This window comes from Panthera tigris, chromosome C1, assembly GCF_018350195.1.
Source record: "Panthera tigris isolate Pti1 chromosome C1, P.tigris_Pti1_mat1.1, whole genome shotgun sequence".
Classification (NCBI taxonomy): Eukaryota; Metazoa; Chordata; class Mammalia; order Carnivora; family Felidae; genus Panthera; species Panthera tigris.
The window spans coordinates 4,135,873-4,154,213 of NC_056667.1; the positions used below are offsets into that span (position 1 = coordinate 4,135,873).

General features: G+C 54.7%; 1 protein-coding gene across 3 annotated transcripts in view; it reads right to left on the reverse strand.

The window, feature by feature from the left end:
* Positions 1-18,341, reverse strand: part of ACOT7 (acyl-CoA thioesterase 7) — a 95,664-nt gene that overhangs the window by 64,151 nt on the left and 13,172 nt on the right. For all 3 annotated transcript variants that reach the window (XM_042996147.1, XM_042996148.1, XM_007078337.3), the window contains one exon: positions 4,399-4,516. In XM_042996147.1, coding sequence (XP_042852081.1) covers positions 4,399-4,516 — 118 coding nt within the window. The remainder of the gene's footprint in view (positions 1-4,398; positions 4,517-18,341) is intronic.

Genomic DNA, 18,341 nt, shown 5'->3' on the forward strand with positions numbered 1-18,341 from the left:
CGAGCGCTGTCTGCGAGACCCAGGTATCTTCACTGGAGAGTGGCTGAGCTTTGGCATGGCTACGCTCACACGCAGGTAACGTGTATGCATATGTATTAATAATTTCTAATGGAAATGCAGCTTACTCTCACATCTGTCCACATCTAAGCCTCGGATGGACCTGAGCTTTCCCACGGCCACAAAAGCATTCCTTCATTCACAGTACAGGCCCCCCCACCCCCGGTCCACGGGGGATTCCTTTCAAGACCCTCACTGGAGCCTGACACCACGGGTAGTCCCGAACCCTATAGATACCATTTCTCCCCTACATACACACCTACGACAAAGTTCTAAGTTAGGCACACTAACGAATAATACCAACTGTAACAACATGCTGTAATAGAAGCCATGTGAACATGGTCTCTCTCTCTCTCTCTCTTAGTGTACTTCTTCCTGGGACCATGTGAGATGAGAAAATGCCTATGTGACAGCTGCAGGAGGTGAGTGACGTGGGCAGGTGACACAGCATTAGGCCGATATCTGACGGTGCATCAGAGGAAGGGTCATCTGCTTCTAGACCGCGGGTAAACCAGGGCAACTGAGACCGCAGACCAGGCGGGCTCTGACGCACGGAGCCAGGCTGCGCCTCAAGCGCCATTCAGGGGAGTAAGTCAGAGCACCTGCCCTCGGCCTGGGTTCGGATGACAAACAGGGCAATGCCTCACAGTGGCAGGTGCTCTGAAGAGGGCAGCATGGGATGGGGTGGGGGTGGAGGCGGCCTCCCCACAGAGGGCACATCTGAGCTGAGGCAAGAACGCGAGGCAGGTATGGAGTGTGTCCAGTCCAGGCGGAGGGGAGGGCAGGCTGGACTGTGCAGGGGCGGGGTGGGGGAGCACAGCAGAAGGTGCAAACACAGGTCAGCAGGGCCTGCAGGGCCAGGTGAGGAGCAGGTCCAGGAGTCTGTGGGAGACACAGAGGGGACGCGCAGATGGGCTCACGTTTAGTCCACATGCTTCAGGGCCGAGTGAACTTTCGGCAGGGGGCATTTATGTTCCCTTCCATGAACCGGAACACTGGCAGAGTGGCCCAGGAGGCTACAGAAAGGCAGTCAGGAATGCTTTCAACACACACCTGGCACAGGACACCTCGCCCAACAGGACGCCTGACAGTGGCCTCAGATCTGCTCTTCTGGGTTGGAAGGCCACTCGTTATGAATCCTAAGCTCGGTTCCAAAGGACAGAACGAATGTTTATGGGGCAGCCACTCAGGAGTCTTACCGGGGCAAGGAGGGCAGCCCAAGAGACAGGTGTGCTGCCTGGGGACTCTATGCCAGGCTGGACCCAGGGCAGGGGCAACTTGACTGGGAGCTGCTGTCCAGGGACCTAGCAGGGCACTGGGCCCGCCTCGGGCATTCCATAAAAAACAGGCATGACCCAAACATTGAGAATACGGACCGATGAATACCTGTATTCAGCACGAGGTTCTCCAAACTGCACGCACCCCTGTAACTCCCTGCTGAGAGAGGGAGAGGCAGCCCCACCCTGGGAAGCAGCCATGAACAGTCTGATTAGCATGTACCCCCAGGAAGTTGCCCTCTGCCACACTCCCAAAGGTGGCCGGCATCACACCGCCTGTTGGGCTCAGATACCCAGAAAACCACAGGGGCTGGGCTCCTGAGTGACCACAGGACTTTGGGCCAGGAGAGCAGCTTCAGAAGCAGGGCCAGAAAGAATAGCGCTGGGCCCTGGGCTCAACTCCCAGCTCTGTCACTCATTAGCTCTTGACCTTGTGAAATACAGAAAGAAATGGTGCCGGCACACTGCTGCCAGGATTCAAGGGGATGATACGTGGAGAGAGGGGGGAGCTGCCCCTCTCATGGGCCGGTGGGGATCAAACGTGTGAGCGAGTGGGTCCAGAAAGGGTTAGCTCTTATCACTGCTGTTGTGTGAGCCGCACCTGCCCCTACACCCACTCAGGCTGCCCCCTGCCGATGCCAGCCTCAAGGACGTGGCTCTCTGTGACCTTCAGGAGACCATATAACTTTTCTAGGCCTCCGCTCCTCACCTACAAAGTGGGGTTAAGAAGATGGTTGGGAAGATTCCACAAAGAAAAGAAGGTCAAGCACCCAGGGTGATCACTGGCGCATAAGCGCCTATGAAACGGAGGCTCTCATTGGGTGACCACTCCACAGACGCTTCTGGCAATGAGCAGACAGCCAGCGGGAGCCCACAGTTTTCCAGGCCTTTGCCCAGATGTTGAGCATCCGGCAGGGACCCAACAAACAAAAAGTCCCTCCCTTCGCGGGGCTTACACTCTAACGGGGTGCAAAAGGGGGCAAGCATACCAAAGATACAGGAGCAAAACACAGTGTTCCAGGAATACCTGGGAGCAAGGAGGGAGCTGGTCATCAGGAAAGGCCTGGATGGAGGTCGTATTTACAGAGACCGGAAGGAGGGGCGAGTCATGCAGATATCTGGAGGAAGAATAGCCCTGGCAGAGGGAAGAGGCAGTGCAAAGGCCCAGGGGTAAGAACACACTGGCCAGTTCACACAGCCACAGGAGGGCCAGTGTGGCCCCGGCTAGTGTTGAGAGGAAGGCATGGTAGAGGAGACCCAGGAACTGGCCGGTGCTCAGATCAGGAGCCACCCAGCAGGCAGAGCCAACAGGATCAGCCGCCAGTGAGAAGGGAGTCAATGGGTGTAAGTAACTGAATGCCGCAGAGGTCGTTTACGGAGGAGAGGGAGGCTGTGGGAGGAGCGGCCCGGGGAAAGGCCCAGGGTGTCTTTTTGGCCTTGTGAAGGTCAAGGGGCCAGTTAAGCATCCAGGTGGAGCCACAAGAGGCCCGGCTGGAAACAGAGCTCCGGGCCTACATGACGGTACTAAAGGCACAGACCGGATGAGGTCTCGAGGCGAGTGGGGTGGGGGTGCCCTCCCCGACTCAGAGCCCCAGAGAAGCCTCTCAGAGATCAGCATCAGCACCCGTGCCAGCATCTACCTGGAGCTGCCTGGGGCTCACATGCCCCCCTGAACCTGGAACTTCTACACCCCTATCCTGGGTCCGCCAGTCCAGAGGCATCTCCAAGCCAACGCGTCACAACTGTCCTTCCTGCGCCCAGGCTCCCTCCAGGGAGCGCAAGAGGAGAAGCGGAGGCTCAAAGCACAGGTTTGAGGCAGATTCGTGGTCCAGACCTACCCACACTGCCCCACGCAGCCTCGGGCAAGTAGGCGACCTCTTCTCTACGTCCTCACTTGTGCAATGGGGACAACGGGGCGTGGCGAGGATTATGAGTGGGAGTACTTCACAGCTTTGCAGAACATTAAGCACTTACTGACAGCAGTTACACAGGCCCTCACCACCCACGTGGCCTCCCAAGGCCCCCCTCCTCCTCTCCCCTACCCTGAGGTTCTCCTTCCCAGTGTCCAGCCTCTCCCGCCAGGCCCGAGGGGGACCCTCACTGTCTCTCTCAGCCCCCAGGCCCCACAGGCTCAGGCCCACCCTCCCCACGGCCAGCAGAGGGCGTGCTCTGGACACTGCTGGGTTTGCCCCAGAACTCCAAGGGCTCCTGAACAAGTCCAGAGTCCTAGCCAGGCAGACGAGCTCCTCCTTCACACCCAGCTCCTCCTGGGTGTCAATGTCCACCCAGTAAGTAACACATTCACCCCGGCCTGGTTTATCACACGCACACGCACACGCACACGCACACACAGGTGTTGCTGTCGTATTCTCCTCGAGCCACCCCCGCCCCCTCCAGCATTCCTATCATCACAGCAGGTGGCTGGCAGAGGCCCATGGGGACACAGGTCACAGCACTCAGGGACACAAAGGCCACGGCTTCCTGTGGTGCCGCATCTCTGCTGACCCCCAGGTGGCAGCGTGGCACAAGACAGACCCCCTTCCCCAAGCAAGGTGGCTGGCAGGCCTCTGGAAGAAAGGTCAGGTCCCTTGGGGCTGGAGGGACGGTAAGAGGTGATGTCCCAAAGCCCCCAGCTGCCTTGAAGTCCCAAAAGCAGAAAGCCCGGCCCTCAACCCAGGCGGTCAGGGCTTTGCTGGCTCGGTACTTGCCCTGGCTCCCCCCCCCGCCAGGGGGTGGATGGGGCAGAGGAGGGGTCAGACCCAGTGTGGCCAGGCTGGGGATGGGGGTGGGGGTTTAGAAACCAAGACTTTAAGGAGGAGGAGTTTAAAGGCAGCTCTCAGCTCAGTCTCTGGCTGTCCCCTGTCCTCCCTCGCTGGGCCCCAAACCAAGCAACCTACCCAGGGCTTCTGGAAATCCCCAAGGCCCAGGGGATGAAGGAAGGGAAGACGCCAAGCAAACTCCTATCCTGACCCAAGAGTGGTGCAGTGCTGCATACAGAGGGATGCCAGGCCTCCTGGGCCCTGGAACCTTCCATGCAGCCTGCATGACCGCCCCAGACACTTACCCCATTCTGGCTGTTACAGTGCCGGGTGCTGATGATGGCCCCTGCCTCCTCGATCATCTTCAGGATGGTTCCACCGTGGACATTGCCAGCCACATTGGCATCATCCGGCCTCATGATCCTAGGCAGAGGAGAGAGAAGCAGGATGAGGCTCCTGAGAAGGACATCACTCATCAACAGTGACCACCCAGGGTGAGGAGAAGGTCCTCCAAAGAGACCAATGGCTCCCAAAGAAGGAAAAAGAACTTTCCATGAGTTTGGTCACAGTGGGATGCTGACCCGACAGCCCCAGGCAAGAGGCCACCGGGCCCTGTTTCCACGGGAGGGAGGAGGGCAGAGAGCAGGAAGTTGTCCCCGAGAGCTACAGGCACCCAGCAGAGAAGGGGTGACAGTGGGGACCTTTGGCAGAGGCAGCAAGGTGGCGGCATGACCGTTGGGAGTTCCCAGCACTCCTGCCCTTCCTGCTTCCCAGGCTCCCCAAAGACCTGGGGTTGAATGAGCAGGGCAGGGCTGAGTGAGCATGAGGACACAGGCTGTGACCCCCTTGGACAGCAGACAAATTCCCAGGACAGGACCCCCCCTATCAGGAGTCCCAGTGGGGCCGGCTGCCCTGAGAACTGGAAACAAGCCACAGCTCTAGGTACAAAGGCACAAAGTTCCACTATAAGAGACATAAATCCTGGGGCCATAACGCCCAGCACGGTGACTAACATTAACAGTGCTGCACTGTATGAAAGTTGCCGCAGTGAAAGCTCTCGCCACAGGGAAAAAACATCTGTCAGGTGATGTGTGTCACCTAAACTCACTGCAGTGATCGTTTTGCAAAATGTACACACATCAAACCATCACCGTGGGGCGCCGGGGTGGCTCAATTGGTTGAGTGTCTGACTTCAGCTCAGGTCATGATCTCACAGTCTGTGAGTTCAGGCCCCACGTCGGGCTCTGTGCTGACAGCTCGGAGCCTGGAGCCTGCTTCGGATTCTGTGTCTCCCTCTCTGTCTGCCCCTCCCTTACTTGCACTCTGTCTCTCTCTCTCTCTCTCTCTCAAAAATAAATAAACTTTAAAAAAATGTTTATTAAAAACTTGAAATGTTATTTAAGTTAATAAATGTTTATTAAAAATTTTAATGTTTTTAAAAACTTAAAAAAAACCCTATTGTTATCAACCTCTTTCCTTTGGAATTGTTTGCAATTTCGTGAAGGACAGACGGTCATTTCCACACAGAGAAGCTGGTCCTCCTGCGAGCACAGGTACCACAGAGGCTGCCGTAGGGCAGGGGCTGGCCAGGGAGAGCTGAGCTCCTGGGCTCTAGAGCGCTGGGGAAACTTGAATCCAGCCTTTCCCCTCGGGCCTCGCTTTGCCTGTCTGTAAAGCACAGCTGTCCCTGCCACTGTTGGTTGACCCACAGCAATGCTGTGCGACCTGGGAGAGAAGGGCAGAGGAGGAAGTGCTCACATCCGGCGGGACATTGAGTCAGAGGCTGATAAGGAAGCAGCCTGTGAGATAGGAGGCTGGAGATAGTGTCTGGAGTTGCAGACTGAGGGTCCCCAGAAACCCCACACCATCAACATCGGGCTGCCCCAGGATCCTGGGCAACTGGGAGTAAATGCCAGGAGCTCCAGACCACACGCTTGAGGCACGAAAGCTCACTGGGACACTTGCTGTCCCCCACCCTTCCTGGTCACCCTGGGTCCTGCACCAGGCACCGACCTAATTCCCCAGGCCAGCTGGCCACTCAGACATAAACCTCCCTCCACTGGACCTGATCCTGACCCAGCACTCTGCAGTTACCCTGAGTCCCCTGGGTCCCCAATGCCCCCCCACTGCTCAAGGCCATTCACTCTGTCAGGGCCTTCCTCCCCAGTTCACTTCCCCAGGGCTCTCCCTGCCCACACCCTGGTCCTCCCCAGGCACAAGTGAGGGCAGCCAGGAGAACATGTGGTCCCTCATTCAAGCTTTTGTTTTCCCATTTTTTTTTTAAGTTTATTAAATTTATTTATTTTGAGAGACAGAGAGCAAGCGGGAGAGGAACAGAGAAGGAAGGAGACAGAATCCCAAGCAGGCTCCACACCATCAGTGCAGAGCCCAACGCAGGGCTTGAACTCATGAACTGTGAGATCAGACACTTATAACTGACCAAGCCACCCAGGAGCCCCTGTTTTCCCAGGTTTAATGCAGCCATGGGTATGAAAAGGGCTTCTCTTTCCTCTTCACTATTAAAAAAACAAGTAAAGAAAACCCGGTGAAGCAAGCAGCACTGACCACAGCACCTGGTCGGGGAGGCATCTCTGCACCTGCCCATCTCCTCCTGCACTTAACCAGCCACTCATCCCACTGCCTGGAGAGTCATCTTAAGCAGGAATCTAGTCCTAAATCACCTCTCTCATCTAAAGAATAAAGACTCACCTCACTAGTGAGGAACTTGAAGCCCTCAGGCATCTGGAACTTCTGTGTCATCATCAGCCACTGCCCTGGCCAAACCAGAGCATCAGCCAGGGCCTTCCTACCACCCTACCTGGATCCACCTGTCCCAGCAACATCCGACCTACGGTCTGGGAGGAAAGGGGACTCATCCACGAATGGGGGCGGGAATAAGTAGACACAACCTCATGGAGGACAGCCCGGCATTCCCAAACTCCAAAGGCACAGGCGGGCTCCGACCCAGCAATTCCAGCTGTAGGAGTGTGTCCCACGGATGTTTCCAAATGTGAGTAAACCTGTTTGTTGCCCATTGCATTCCGTGTAGCCGGCCTCACAGCAGACACCTTGAAGGCAAGCCCCGTCCTCCTGTTCCTTAGCCCCACATAGAGCTTTTATACTGGGTTGAACTGTGTCCCCCGAAAGATACGTTCAAGCTCTAGCCGCTGGAACCTGTGAATGGGGCCGTAGTTAGATACGGGTCTTAGTGGGGGTGCCTGGTGGCTCAGACGGTTAAGCGTCGACTTCGACTCAGGTAATGATCCCACAGCTCACGGGTTTGAGCCCCTTGTAGGGTTCTGTGCTGACAGCTCAAAGCCTAGGGCCTGCTTCAGATTCTGTGTCTCCCTCTCCCTCTGCCCCTCCCCTGCTCGTGCTCGCTCTCCCTCCCTCTCAAAAATAAATAAACATTAAAAAAAAAAAATTTTTTTTTTAATGTTTATTTTTGAGACAGAGAGGCAGAGCATGAACAGGGGAGGGTCAGAGAGAGGGAGACACAGAATCTGAAACAGGCTCCAGGCTCTGAGCTGTCAGCACAGAGCCCGACACAGGGCTTGAACTCACAAACCGCAAGATCACGACCTGAGCCGAAGTCGGATGCTTAACCGACTGAGCCACCCAGGCGCCCCAAGATTTTTTTTTTAATGTTTCTTAATTTATTTTTGAGACAGAGAGAGACAAAGTGTGAGCAGGGGAGGGACAGAGAGAGAGCGAGACACAGAATTGGAAGCAGGCTCCAGGCTCAGAGCTGTCAGCACAGAGCCCGATGCGGGGCTTGAACTCACGGACCACGAGATTATGACCTGAGCAGAAGTTGGACGCTTAACCGACTGAGCCACCCAGGCGCCCCTAAAAAAAATTTTTTTTAAATACAGAACAGGGTCTTTGCAAATGTCATCAAGTTAAGATGAGGTCGTTAGGGTGTGCCCTAATGCAGTGTGCACAGCACCCTTTTGAAAAGAGGGAAATGGACACACGCCGGGGAGCAGCCAGAGACTGGAGTGATACATCCAGAAGCCCAAAAATGCAGGACGTCAGGAGCCACCAGAAGCTGGAAGAGGCAAGGAAGGATCCTCCCCTCGGGCCCTCGGAGGGAGTGTGGCCCTGCCGACAGCAGGATCTGTCTTGTGGCTTGTGGCTTGTGGCTTGTGGCCTCCGGGCTGTGAGAACATAAATTTCTATTGTAAGCCACGCTATGTGTGGTCATTTGTCCTGGCAGGACACTGACACTCACATTCACACTCAGGGGGGCTTTGCCCCATGCACAGAAAACAGCAGGAGTGACAGGCGAGCCCACAGGACCCGCGGGCGTGGCGGCCTCCCCAGCCCGGGGAGCCCAGGCCAGGGGGTGCCCGCACCACAGGGGGCTGTGGTCAGCCTGATTCTCACCCAAACATGTCAGCGCTACAACGTAACAGTGCTGCAGGAGTCCATGGTTACTGGGCTGGAGAGGCCTGCTTCCGTCTCCCACGGTGGAAGCTAGAATAGCTCTCTGAGGGAGAAGGCCGGCTCCGCGCACAGCCAGATTTCCGGGACAGATAAAGTCTCCCGGATTTTCCACCTGCACCAAAGACCAGCAGAGCCTCTGGGGGGGGTTCAGGTGGGGGCACACGGGGCAGCCAGGGCTAAGGACACCTCACAGACTGTGCAGAAGGTCCCCGGGCCCATCCTTTCTAAATGAGGCTCAAAATAGACAGGCAATGATGGGTGTCCTGAGCAGGAACAACCCCCAGGAGCTTCTGCCCTGACCTTACCCACAGCGGCAGCTTTCAAGCTTCCTTTGTGCTCAGCGCAGGGAACAGTCGCCTTGGCAGGGAGACAAGGAAGAATAGGGAGTGCCATTCCTGGTGCCCACAGGGTGGGCACGGGCCTTGCCCATGGCACATGTGAAACCTCATGTTTCTATGGGGGCCTCTGCCAACCAGAAGCCCAAGTGACACTGCTTATCCCCTCTAATTTGCTGCCAAGGAAGGTTCCAGGAAAGTTCCTTCAGCCCCAGAGCCCCCCCACCCCCACCCCCCATCCCCTACAAGAGGCAAGGGAGGAGAAGTGGCTGGGCCAGGAAAAAGTCCCTGGGGCTCTTTCAGGTCCCAGAGCAGGCATGGGGTCGGGGGTGCCAATCACACCGAACACCCAGGCTCACACTTCGGCTGGGACAGGGGAATGAACCAGGAGAAGGCTCCAGGGGGTAGCGGACCAGCACCCACTGATCCTGAGAATGCAGAACCTTCGGGGGCTGAGCAGGCAGGACGCTCAGCAGAGCCCTGCCCAACCAGGGAACTGGCTGGCAAGAGAAAGAAACACAGTTGCCATCATTCCTGGGGCTCCAGCCAGGAGGGAGACCGCTGAGCCCCACGGCCCCACGGCCCCACTCTTCTGGGAACCCAGGGTCTGACCCTGCCAGGCCCCCAGGCCCCCAGGTGTCACGCAGAGACTGGACTTCCCGTCCCAGCCTCCATTAACCACCTCACATCCGACTCAGCAAGAATCAGGCCAGGCACAGCTGTCCCTGGCCACACGAAGGGGCCGCGTCCCCTCTACATCGGACCCCTTCAAAGGGCCCCCAGATGGATGCCCCTAAGAGAAGGGGGCGGCGCGTGACTTTGTGGTACCTGCTCATCTGGGAAGCTATACCCGCTGGTTTGCCCCGGATCCCAGTTCCCGAGAGGCAAGGCGGCTAGCGGCAGCCAGAGCACCCACCCTTCCCCACCACAAGCACCGTCCCAACTCCCCGCCACACCAGGCTGCCCAATCTAACCAGGAAGAGGCTGCCTCCCCAATCTGATCTGAAGACTCTACCAAAGGCCAGCTGTCATAGCAACCTCGCTTTGTAAATAATGACAGCGGAGAAGTACATCTTCGAGCCCTCCCGCTGCTGTCTCTGAGATGAAGAAGTCACAGGTGCCTCTCTGAGAAGCCTCTAGGGGGCCCAAGGAGAGGGCAAACGCCCACCCAGACTTTTCTCAGCAGAGGCCGGGCCCCAGGCCTGGATTCCCTGCAAGCCTTCTGAGCCTCCCAAGACGCAGACAGGGGAGGAGGGTCTCAGGCCAGAGGGAGACTCACAGCAAGAGGTCACAGTTGGTGCAGAGCCCCACATCCTGCTCAGAGGGGCTGGCATCTGACACCTGTCCCCGAAGCTACCTCCTGGAGGTCGAGGGTCCAGGTGACCCACTGGCTCTGCCAGCCCCGGCACTCCCCTGGCTGGCACCCCCACCCCCACACAGACCTGCCTCCTCCCCTCTCCGGTGCCAGGCTGCCAGGGACAGGCCTTCCGTCTCCCCTCCCGCTGGGTGCCAGGCAAGCCGTCAGAGTGGCCGAGGAGCACGTGTGACAGTGGCAGTCCTGGGAGAGGAGGCCGGATGTGTAATTATTACCCCCGCGTCCCAGGGCACCTCCACACAAGGCCACTTTCCCAGGAACCCGCAGCCAGGACACTGGGCAGAGCACAGCCTCCGTCCATCAGGCAGGGTGATGGCCACCACCAGTGAATGAATCTGCCTGCAAGCCACCTGAGAGAGTCCTTCCTGAAAACTGTCATCCTGGCTTGGCTCCTGGGCACCGGTCCGCCTCACCTGCAGGGCGACTCTGGCAGGTTTTGTGCTCGAGGGGTAAAGTGAGGACAGAGCAAGCTGGGCCCGCTGCTCACTCACACACAGCCCTCACCAGAGGCCCAGCACGCTCCCGGCTCCCAGCGGCCTCCCTGAAGTGCAGACAAATTACGCCTAAAGGTCCAGGTACCATTGTCCCCAGTCTTCCCACGTTTGTACGAAGAGAGAGAGAAGGAAAACTCCAGACTGACCAACAGCACAGAGCCTGGTTCCACAGGGAGGGAGGCCGGCCGGGGCAGGAAGTGGCAAGGCTGTCCTCGGGCGAGAGGGCCCCTGAAGGGATAAGGGGGCCTGCTGACCACACCCAAAATGTCTACCTGGAGGGGGGAGTCAGGGCAGAATCTGGGCGGAAAACCTTCCCCAACAGCCTTCCCCACCCACACCGCCTGACGGGGGCCCTGGCGGGACGGCAGACCTCCTTCGGCCTCTTGGCTGTCCCTGACGGTGCTTGATCCTGAGTAGAAATGACCCCATTTGCAGGGAGGTCCGAGGACTATTCCTGTAGGACATGGCCTGGGGCCATCCTGCTCACTGCTGTGTCCCCAGCAGCTGGCACCGGGCCGGGCACACAGCAAAGTGCCATGAATAGGTGTCAAATCAGGGAGTGAGCCAGTGCCTGGGAGACACAGAATGGACAGAGGCCCCCACTCCATCCGCCCTATTCCCCTCCAGTCAGCTGGGTGCTTAGGCCCTGCGTGCACCCGGCCAGCAGCCTGCCCCACGCCTCGCCTGGACCAAGAGGTCAAAAGCGTTGCTCCCCAAGGCCACTAAGGACGCAGACTCCCATAGTGGGTTCTGGGTGCCCCCTAAGAGAGCCGTGTGCCGGGTCTGGTCAAACCCATCTATCACCTTCAGGTCAGAGAAAAGGCCCCAAGGCCACAGGTGCCCACTCTGGCCACGGGGCATCCCACAGCCATGTGTCCAGGCACCACAGCCCTTCCCACTCCACAACCACAACCAGACACCACCCCCCCCCCAGGTAGCGCCACCCCCAGCCATCCCACAGGTTCTTACAGCTTGGCTTTCTCCCTAAGACAGGCCTCGTCAGCTCCTTTCCTGAACACTTTTAGGGACACACCTCGCCGAAGCAGAAGCATGGTCTCTGTTAGCCCCTTCCGGAGCTGTGGCCAGATGGGACCAGAGGGGGGCCTCAGCCCGGATGCTATGCCCTTTGGACTTGGCCCCATTCCTCAATGCAGGCATCGCAGCCTCCCTAAGCAACGCTGGCTTCTCTCCCCCTTGGTCCCAACCCTGGGTGTGCTGGGCACACTGCCCACGCCAGGCGACGGGTGGCCACCCCATCACTCCCATGACCTTTTCAAATCCCTTACAATCACAGGAAATTGAGTCGAAAGAGTCGCTGGAAACTACCCACTTCAGGCCCCAACTTTTACCTGTGAGGAAAGCAGGCACACAGAAGGCCGGAGGCTTGCCCAGGCCCACATCAGGTAGACCTGGGGGACTGGGCGCTCGGCACCCTCACGATGGCGTCCCGGGAGGGGGCCGGGCCCGGGGCCAAGGGAGACGCACCCTCCTGCACGCTGCGGACCTACCATCAAAACACCACCCAGGTGACGCAGTTGATGACGCACATGCAGACGAGAACCGGGCACGACTTGCCCCACCAGGTTCGTTCTCAGTTATGGAAAGATCGTGAAGATACACAAGACTGGCGTAAAGAGAAACAGTCCTCACGGGAGCACACGGGGGTCCTGCAACCAGCGGGCACCTGAACAAGGGATCTGGGATCGAGAAGTCAGCCCGCGCTGGGCTGGGCTGGGCTGACGGAGCACATGGTGCTGTGACGCGGGGCTGGCCATGCAGGAAGAGGCACCCAAATCCACGACCGAGAAACGCTTTGAAACAAGCTGCTGAGTTAAGACCCTATTGTCACCATTAGAGGGAAGACAGTTTTCAGACTTGGAATGACCCACTAATGACAGGCACGATCAATTACTTAACATCTGGGTACAGGGATACAACCTAAACCAGAAGAACCAAGATTTCAAAAACAAACAAACAAACAAACAAACAAACAAACAAAAACCAAAACACAGAAAGGGAATGAGGGAAATCTGCAGGAAGTGACACAACCAGGGGCACCTGGGTGGCTCAGTCGGTTGGGCGTCCAACTTCGGCTCAGGTCAGAATCTCTTACTCTGTGACTTTGAGCCCCGCGTTGGGCTCTGTGCTGACCGCTCAGGGCCTGGAGCCTGCTTCGGGTTCTGTGTCTCCCTCTCTCTCTGTCCCTCCCCTGCTCATGCTGTCTCGCTCTTAAAAATAAACATAAAAAAAATTTTTTTAAATGACACAACCAAGTGAAATATCTAAAAGTCCACCATGGCTCAGTCAAATCAGCAAGGACCATACCTCACCTCTGCAGGCCTCCACGGCCACACCGACTGAGCCATTAACAGACCTTTCCACAGAAAGGAATCGTTTGTTGTCAGCCTTATGAGTAAATAATTTCAAAGTTAAATAACCATGAGGTGGTTCCTCATGTTCTAAATTAACCAAGAACTATTTAAAAAAAATTTTTTTAACGTTTATTTATTATTGAGAGACAGAGACAGACAGAGCATGAGCAGGGGAGAGGCAGAGAGAGGAGACAGAATCCGAAGCAGGCTCCAGGCTCTGAGCTGTCAGCACAGAGCCTGACACGGGGCTCGAACTCACGAACGGTGAGATCATGACCCGAGCCAAAGTCGGACACTCAACCGGCTGAGCCACCCAGGCGCCCCAACCAAGAACTATTTTAAACGATACAACCAGACATCCGGAAAGGTTCACAGCAACATTATTTGTCGTAGCCAAAAAAGGTGGGAAGGACACAGATGCCCATCACAGATGAACAGATAAATCAGAAGTGGTCTCTCCAAGCAATGGGATATGATCTGACTCTAAGAAGGAATTGAGTAGCAATGTTTACTACCACATGGAAGAATCTTGAACAAGTGCTGCTGAGCACAAGAAGCCTGTCACATAAGGCATGATTCTATTCACAGGAAACGTCCAGAACAGGCAAATCCAGACTGGTGGTTGCCAGGGCCTGGGAGAGGTGAATGGGGAGTGATAGCTAACAGGCACAGCGTTTATTCTGGGGGTGAATAAAATGTTCTGGAATTCAAGAACAGTGATGGTTATACAACCTTGTGAATATACCAGAAAACACTGAACTGTCCTCAAGAGTAAATGAACTTACAGGACATGAGTTGTATCATGATAAAGCTGTTCAACCTGTTTGCAGACAGCTGTGGAGAAACAGGCCCATCCCTCCACTTCCAGAACTTTCTGTGTTGGCCAGACCTCCAAAGACTCACTTGGCCGAGGAAGAGCGCTCTGGGAATGTAGCCCAAAGAAAACCACACACAGCTGGACATGGCAGGCTGCAGCCACAGTGTTTCTGATACTAAACAAAGTCCAGCTAGCTCAGGGGGCCCTGGGCATGGGCGAGGTTGCGTCTGGTGTGCATTTCTCTGGAATTAAGTGGCAACCCTTCTGTTCAGCTTTCAAAGGCATCTGGAAGCTGACAAAGGTCGAGAGACACATCAGGCTCTCTGCTGTCAGCTTGAAGCCTGCTTCTGATCCTCGGTCTCCCTCTCTCTCTGCCCCTCACCTGCTCGCCCTGTCTCTCTCTCTCTCAAAAATAAAAACATAATAATAATCATTTTTAAAAACTTAAAAAAAAAAGAGTAAGAGGCAAGCCACGGACCGGGAGGAAACGTTTACAAGACACGTATCTGATGAAGGACTTGTATCCAAAATAAATGAAGAGCTCTTAAAAATTCTATGATAACAACCAATATGAAAAGGGGCAAAAGGTATGAACAGACACCTCGTGAAACAAGACACACAGACGGTAAATAAGCATATGGGAAGATGTGCACCATCACGGGCCACCAGGGGACTGCAAATTAGAACCATGGCAGTGACACCACTGTCAGGGGTGGAACAGCAGGACCTCTCTCACTGCTGGTGGGGACGCAACACAGTGCGGCCGCTTTGGAAGACGGTTTGGCAATTTCCTACAAAACTAACTACCCGGGGTGCCTGGGGGCGCTCAGTCAGTTAGGCGTCCAACTGCAGCTCAGGTCATGATCTCTCAGTCTGTGAGTTCGAGCCCCGTGTCGGGCTCTGTGCTGACAGCTCGGAGCCCGGAGCCTGCTTCGGATTCTGTGTCTCCCTCTCTCTCTGCCCCTCCCCTGCTCATGCTCTGTCTCCGTCTTTCAAAAACAAATAAATGTTAAAAAAAAATTTTTTAACCGAACTGTACCCTTTAATTTCAATTAACTATATTCTACTCTCTACTGCATTAATGATGTAAAATTTAATAGGTACATGGAAGCAATTAAAGAAAAATCAAGTAAAAAAAACTATTGTTGGTTTGAATTGTTGGTTATGGAATTAAGAATCTTTTTTTTTTGTTTGTTTTTTTTAATTTTTTTTTTCAACGTTTTTTATTTATTTTTGGGACAGAGAGAGACATAGCATGAACGGGAGAGGGTCAGAGAGAGAGGGAGACACAGAATCGGAAACAGGCTCCAGGCTCCGAGCCATCAGCCCAGAGCCTGACGCGGGGCTCGAACTCACGGACCGCGAGATCGTGACCTGGCTGAAGTCGGACGCTTAACCGACTGCGCCACCCAGGCGCCCCATGGAATTAAGAATCTTAATGGGGCGCTTGGGTGGCTCAGTTGAGCATCCCACTCTTGATCACAGCTCAGGTCAGATCTCACGGTTTGTGAGTTTGAGCCCCACATCGGGCTCCACACTGACAACACACAGCCTGCTTGGGAGTCTTTCTCTCTCCTTCTCTCTCCCCTCCCCCACTCACATGCACTCTCTCTCTCTCAAAACAAACTTTAAAAAAAAAGAATAAAAATTTAAAAAAAGGATCAATAGCCACGATCGAGTGGGATTTGATCCAGAGACTCGAGGATGATGCAGTGTCCTACAAATCAATCAACGTGACATGCCACATGAACAAAAAAATGAAGGAAGAAGTGAAATCGACCAAAACAAATCATACAAATACTGTATGATTTTCCTTATGCGTAGAATCTAAAAAAATAAAACAAAAAACCAATAAGATAACAGACTCATAAATAGAGACAAATATCATCAAGAATAGTGTAATAACTCCATATGGTAACAGACGGTCACGGCACTTAGGGTGAACATTTCATCACGTATGTAAATGTCCATCCACTATGTTGTACACCTGAAACTAATACAATAGTGTGACAACTACGTTCAATTAAAAAAAAGAATATTGGCAACATGTTTCAGATACCACGGGATCAATTAGGCAGCTTCAGGCTGGCTTGTGAGTGTTATCACCTCAGCTTTCATAAGGCACATGACATAGTGGGCTCAGCCTGTCATCAACGGAGGCAGAGCACCAATCAAACAGGACTTAGTTTCCTGAGACACGGGAGGACACCAGAAAGCAGTGTCGCCGTTAAAGCTCTGGTTCCAAACACAAGCCACATCTGAGCGAACACAGCACCAGCACAGCCAAAAACACACACAAAAAGTGTGGCATTTACTGAGAATGATGGCCACCCACGCTCGCTCACCCTGATCAGTTACAAGGCTACAATTTCCATCTGCTAAGTGCCCACAAGGTAATGAAATATTTAGCTGGCTCGAAGAGAGACTGAATTGGAAGCCTGGGGACTTTCAATAGGTGGAGAGAGGGGCAGGGTCCGTCTCCAGCACGCCCCCTACAGACCCCAGCTGGGGTGTGCCAAGGCAGGCCAGGACAGGGGTTGAGGGATCAGAAACGAACCCCAAGCATTTTCCAGTCCCGTGCCCTGAATGACAGCAAAGCACTCACACCAGGTGCCCTTCTAAGACCCATCAGACAAATCTTACGGGGGCGAGGACTTCAGGGTCTTCTCCCAGACCCAGGGAGCAACGCCCTGACCTCGCGGCATCAGGACACTCATGTTCCCTAAGGCTCAGAGACGCCCTCAGCATCGTGCTGAGTTTGGGAGACACATCACACCTTAGACTTTTAATCCTACCCATTCATAAGCCAAAGTAAACAACAGGCCATTTCTGGGGCAGCGGGCGGGCTGGAGCTGTCTCCACCACCTGCCCCCTTCCTTTACAGCAGCATTTGCCCCTGGTCAGGGCAGGCGATGAGGTACAGAGAACTCGGTGTTGAGAGACCTGGGTTTCAGTGTCCACTGGAGTCACTCCCGCACTCGGTTCACCCTATCTGTAAAATGAGGGTGATTCCTGTGCCCCCCCCCCTGCCCCGGGGCTGAGAGCTAAGCAAGCGAGCTTGAAGGGTGCAGGGTGCAGATGGGAGCCGGGGCGAGCTCTCAGAACGCAGGTTTTGCTCCTGAACACAGGGCCGCTCCCCTGTCAGCTGATGTCAGACTTTGCTCCACATCAAGACGGTGAGAAAATAAGTTTTATTACAAAAGCAGTTCTTTCTCCCGATGCTTCAACCTCCCAGTCTGATGTTATCTCCCCGGCTGGATTAAAATTCTGATTTGCTAGGGCGCCTGGGTGGCTCAGTCGGTGAAACATCCGACTTTGGCTCAGGTCATGATCTCGCGGTTCATGAGTTCAGGCCCCATGTCCGCCTCTGTGCTGACAGCTCAGAGCCTGGAGCCTGCTTCGGATTCTGTGTCTCCTTCTCTGTCTCCCACTCCCACTCTGTCTCCCTCTCAAAAATAAATAAACATGAAAAAGAAAATTCTAATTTCCCTGGGGCACCTGGGTGGCTCAGTTAGTTAAGCATCTGACTTTGGCTCAGGTCATGATCTCTTAGTTCGTGAGTTCAAGCCCCTCATTGCATCGGGCTATCTGCTCTCAGCTGTCTGCTCTCAGCACAGAGCCCGCTTTGGATCCTCTGTCTCCTTCTCTCTCTGCCCCTCCCCAGCTTGTTCTCTCTCTCTCTCTCTCTCTCTCAAAATAAATAAATAAACTTAAAAAAAAAAAGGCCCTAAAATTCTGATTTGCTTGTTATGTCCAATGTCCAATTAAATGTCTCACAGGGCCACAGGGCACACTCAAGGCCATGACTGCTACAGGCAACTTCCCACCTCCCAGGGTTTTTAAGCACCCTTTATTATTTTTTTATGTTTATTTATTTATTTTTAATTATTTTTTAATTAAAAAAAATTTTTTAATGTTTTTATTTGCTTTTGAGACAGAGAGAAACAGAGCACAAGCAGGGGAGGGGCAGAGAGAGAGGGAGACACAGAATCCGAAGCAGGCTCCAGGCTCCAAGCTGTCAGCACAGAGCCCGACGTGGGGCTCAAACCCACGGACTGTGAGATCATGACCTGAGCCAAAGCCCAACGCCAAACCGACTGAGCCACCCAGGCGCCCCAATGTTTATTTATTTTTGATTGAGAGGCAGAGACAGAGTGCAAGCAGGGGAGGGGCAGAGAGAGAAGGAGACACAGAATCTGAAGAAGGCTCCAGGCTCCAAGCTGTCAGCACAGAGTCCAATGCGGGGCTCGAACTCACGAACTGTGAGATCACGAGCTGAGCCGAAGTCGGACGCTTCACCGACTGAGCCACCCAGGCTCCCCATGAACACCCTTTATTATTTTTTAATGTTTATTTTTGATAGAGAGAGACACGAACAGGGGAGGGGCAGAGAGAGAGAGGAGACA